Raw genomic sequence first — 4,622 nt, 5'->3', positions numbered from 1 at the left:
TGGGCCCTCTCAATAATACAACATCACAAGAAGCTTGCAAGCAATGTGACTAAGGAGTTAGTTATGAGATCTTGTATTATAGAATGAGTAAAGATACTTGCCGGTAACAATATTGAACTAGGTATGGAGATACCGACGATCGAATCTTGGGCAAGTAACATACTGATGGACAAAGGGAACTACATAGGGGAGTGACTGAATCCTTGATATCGTGGTCCGACCGACAAAGATATTCGTGGAATATGTAGGAACCAATATGGGCATCCAGGTCCCGCTATTGGTTATTGATCGAAGAGGTGTCCCTCTCATGTCTACATGATTCTCGAACCCGTAGGTTCCGCACGCTTAACGTTCGATGACGATATAGTATTATTGGGATATGTATGTTGGTGGCCGAATGTTTATACATGGAAAGGTGATTTCGAACGTCCTGACGAGTTTCAGAATGGCCTGGAGGTAAATATTTGTATATGGGAAGGTGGTATTCAGGTTCCGAAAAGGTTTCGGGTATTTTTGATAGTGTACCGGGAGTGCCGAAAGGGTTTCGGGGGTGCACCCCCCTGGGGTGGGGCACATGGGCTGAAGAGGGAGGCACACCAGCCCCTAGTGGGCTGGGCACCCCTCCCCTAAGGGCCCATGCGCCCTAGTGGTAGGTGGGGAGGTTCCTTGGAAGGAGGGACTCCTCCTCTAGCCGCCCACCTCCCTTGTGGGAGGAGGACTCCTCCCCTTGGCCGGCCAACGCTCCGTTGAAGGAGGGGCTAGGGTCGACGCCATACCTACCCCTTCCTCCTATAAATAGACTAGGAGAGGGAGGGCAACGACACTCCAAACCCTAGGCAGCCTCTCTCCCAACTCCATTTTCTCCTTCGATTTGATCTATGGTATTGCTCGGCGGAGCCTTGCCGGGATTGCTCCACCACCACTACCGCCATGTCGTCGTGCTGCCGGAGATCCCGTATACTAGCTACTCTGCCCTTGCTTGCTGGACCAAGGAGGCGGAAACGTCATCGAGTTGCACGTGTGGTGAACGTGGATGTGTCGTCCGTTCGGCGCTTGATCGGTACGGATTGCGATTGGATCGTGAAGACGTACGACTACATCAACCGCGTTTTAACGCTTCCGCTTAGTAACCTGCAAGGGTATGTGGACACACCCTTCTTCCCATAGCTATGCATCTCCATGGATATGTGCGTAGGAATTTTTTTGTTTCCCATGCAACGTTCCCTAATAGACACATGTGTACGACTAGGTGTGTGGAAGGCGACCGATGGGTTGCGGTTGGGTGTCGTTTTGTTTTGTTTTGCGGCAGCAGTTAGATTATTTTGTATTTGCAGCACAAAGTGCTCTATTTTAGGGCTACCTGATTTACTTTACGACTGGGCAGCCGTTTGAGGTCTTTTTCACCTCTCCGTGTCCAAAAGTAGGACAGCTACTGGAGATGTTTTTAGGGAAGCAATTTTTTCCTCGCGTTTGGTGGCTTGCGTTGGCTGGGCTGATGCACTATACCATTTGCACTATACGATGTTTCATTGCATGTACTAGACATGGTTAAGGGTTAACAATTGCACATGACACACATGTGGCTGTGGTGTCGCGTCCGATGCGATGAGCACGGAATCACAACTATGCATGATTCCATTGGCGGCGCGGCGAACCAGTTGCTAGTATCGTTGCTAAGGCAAAGGATGGGGAGAAGAAGTATAGTGCGCGTGCGATGACAGCGTAAGAGTAGTATGCCGCGGGCAAAGGAAAGAAGCCACTCCAAATTTGCGTATCTTTTGAATGCTATGTCCAGTTTACGGTCCTTTGAGTGCTATGTACATGTTGATGTACGTTATGTCATTTTTATGATGCATGTTGCATGAATTGCATCAATTTTAGGGGTTTCCACACGAGAGGGACCACTATGGACACAAGGGTGACGCGTCCATCCGACATATAGGGGCTTAAATTAGAACATTCTGATTGTAAACGCTCTTAGCTTAACTAATAAGTGTTGGGTTTATTGCTATCATTCACTAGCATATCCAAACTTTCTACGAATGCATATTTTAATACTTCTTCATTTTTAAATATAAGTTTTTTTAAAGATTTCAAACTTTCTAAGAATGCATATTTTAAAATGTGAATTCATTTATTTTATTTTATATGAAGTCCGCAATGAAACCTTTAAAAAGACATATATTAAGAAGCGGAGGGGTAACCTTGATTTGATTGTACCTATTCATGTAATTCGCTACAAACAGTGCAATTCATACAACTACCATGCCTTGTCCTTGCCACATTGCTTCAAAGTGGCAACCGGAGCACATTCCATCGATTAACACGATTTCACAATGGTTCACACAACTGCTGTCGGTTCACAGATTCAGATACAATGCCATTGTTGGAAGTAAAACCATCTGAAGCTCACCATGTATCAGCAGCTTTCTCTTGAGCATCAGCTGCAAAGTGATTCATCGACGAAACTATCCCAACGGGCTTCAGTCATCAAAGAAGCAGAGGCCATGGCGAGGTCAGGTCACCACGCATCATCTGCGGCTGCTCTGGCATTGGCACGCATACGCTCGAACGCCTCGGCGGGCACCGAGAGGGGCCCAGCGCGGGCCTGCCACCTCGCGCCGTGCCGCCCGACCTTGCCGGACACATCCTCGACGGCCTTGAGGAACTCCTTGGCCTGCGCCGGCGTGAGCACCTCCTTGACGGCGGCCTCCACGGCGCGCCACCGCAGCTTGTCGGCGCGCCGCGCGGCGCGCGCCATCTTGCACACCTCCTCGGCCGCCGTCTCGGCGAACCCCTCCTTGGTCTTCTCGCACGCCAGCTTCATGGCGTAGGTGGACTGGTACTCGGCCACCTCGCCGTCCAGCGCGGCCTCGCGGGCCTGGAGGCGGCGCCTGGCGGCGGAGAGCGCCTGCGACTGGCGCTCGTTGGAGGGGAGGAAGAGATCGCCCTCGGACTCGCTTGTCCTCAGGGACGGGAGCAGCGCCGGGAGGAGGGCGAGGATGCAGGACGGGCGCAGGTCGCCGCCGAGCCAGGAGAGCGCAGCAACGGCGAGCGGCGGGTCGTCCGTGCGGGCGACGAGGGCGGGGACGTCGCGCGGGCGGACTGGCGGGCCGGCGGCGAGGCGGGAGTAGCGCAGGCGGAGGCGCGCGAGATCGGCGGTGATGTCGGTGGCGGCGACGTTGTCGCTGTCGCTGGAGTCGGAGGAGAGGAGGCGGCGGTGCACCATCGGGTCCACCGCTCCGGGCGCTGGTCGGCAAGAAACAAGAAAAGAGGCACGAATCAGCAAAGCAAGAAAGCCAAGAAATCGGCGTCATGGACTAGAAGAGAGCCATGAAATCCTTCTTGGGCAAGAAAGGGAGGAGAAGCAATTACAGAAGGGGGTGAAGCAGGGGAGGCAGGAGAAGATGCCCCTGTCCTTCTTGGCGCTCTTCCCGCCGCCGCCGCCGCCGCCGCCACCGGTGCCGCGGCGGTACCCGGCGTCGTAGCCGTAGTAGTAGTCGTCGGCGTCGTCGCCCGCGAGGGGGCTCAGGAACGGCATTGCAGCGCGGTGGGGGGAGATTGGGGGTGGGAAGATGGCTTCTGTTGGGTGCGCTCGTGGAGGCGAATTTGAAGGTGCTCGGCCGAGACCCGTCCCGTCGGCGCTGAACGCCGGGGGAGCAACTTGTATACGATCGGCACTTCAGGTCCGATCGCTGACCGTTAGATTGAGATCCAGCAGCCACAGATCAACCGAGGTGAGAACTGATGTTCCACTTCGTGTTTTTCTTTTTTCTTTTTTGGCTCGAGAGAGAAAGACAGAAGCCACTTCGTGTTTTACGAGGCCAGAACTTGTGAGACCGGATACGAAAAAAGGAACATGAACGACAGATTCATATATTCATGAACACAAAATGTTCGTAAGATTGTACCGTGAAAGGCTAAGTGATTGGGTGTAACACAAAAATCCTCACTATGAAGAAACCCTAGTTCTCAGGCCTCCACCTCTCCATCAAACAACTTGCCAAAGCTGAATGGCAACCATTGCTTGATCTAGTGAGAAATTCCATCCCAGCACAGAGAGGTTTCATGCAGTGCTCTGGCGGGCTTGTGCTCGTCAAGTCGGTCATTGCAGCGAGAGCGGTGCATCAACTCCTTGTGCTCGATGCGTCTGATTAGTTTTTTGTGGATATAAACAGCTGGATGCGCTCCTTCTTTGTGGCGGGCAAAGAGAAGGTCAATTGAGGGCAATGTTTAGTGGCTTGGAACATGATCTGTCGACCCACAAATTTTGATGGACTTAGTGTTAAAAGAGTATTACATTGGTGATGCTTGAACTTGACTCAAACGGACACCTCCCCCCCCCCCCCCCCCCCAACCTGACAAAATGTCTGAAGAATTTTTTTTGAAAGTGCTTAATTAAAAAGAACATAGTCTTTGGCCCCCTCAAGATTGTTGTATTTGCCTTCCGCCCTCCAACATTTCTTCTCTAGCTCCGCCACTGCTACTAAAACTTATGATACTCCCTCCGTCCCGAAATTAATGTCGAGCGTGTAGTTCATTGGTCATTTTGCAAAAAAAAACTTGCATTTACAAAACTCTCTCAAACAAGCACCTCCGCCCCTGTCTTCTTCACCCAGCCT

General features: G+C 52.0%; 1 protein-coding gene across 1 annotated transcript; it reads right to left on the bottom strand.

Annotated features, from left to right (window-relative positions):
* Positions 1–2,163: 2,163 nt before the first annotated feature.
* LOC123395822 lies at positions 2,164–3,860 on the bottom strand. The gene is made up of 2 exons (XM_045090857.1): positions 3,376–3,860; positions 2,164–3,249 (listed from the first exon to the last, which is right to left on the bottom strand). Exons 1-2 carry the CDS (start codon positions 3,539–3,541, stop codon positions 2,522–2,524), a joined length of 894 nt encoding a protein of 297 aa, XP_044946792.1. The 5' UTR covers positions 3,542–3,860; the 3' UTR covers positions 2,164–2,521.
* Positions 3,861–4,622: the final 762 nt, after the last annotated feature.

This window comes from Hordeum vulgare, chromosome 5H, assembly GCF_904849725.1.
Source record: "Hordeum vulgare subsp. vulgare chromosome 5H, MorexV3_pseudomolecules_assembly, whole genome shotgun sequence".
NCBI classification, from domain to species: Eukaryota; Viridiplantae; Streptophyta; class Magnoliopsida; order Poales; family Poaceae; genus Hordeum; species Hordeum vulgare.
This window is presented reverse-complemented; position numbering and strand designations above follow the sequence as displayed.

Coding starts and splice junctions, on each gene's coding strand:
- LOC123395822 (XM_045090857.1), bottom strand. CDS start 3,541: ATGCCGTTCCTGAGCCCCCTCGCGGGCGACGACGCCGACGACTACTAC. Junction 3,250..3,375: donor CCCCTGCTTCACCCCCTTCT/GTAATTGCTTCT, acceptor CTTGCCGACCAG/CGCCCGGAGCGGTGGACCCG.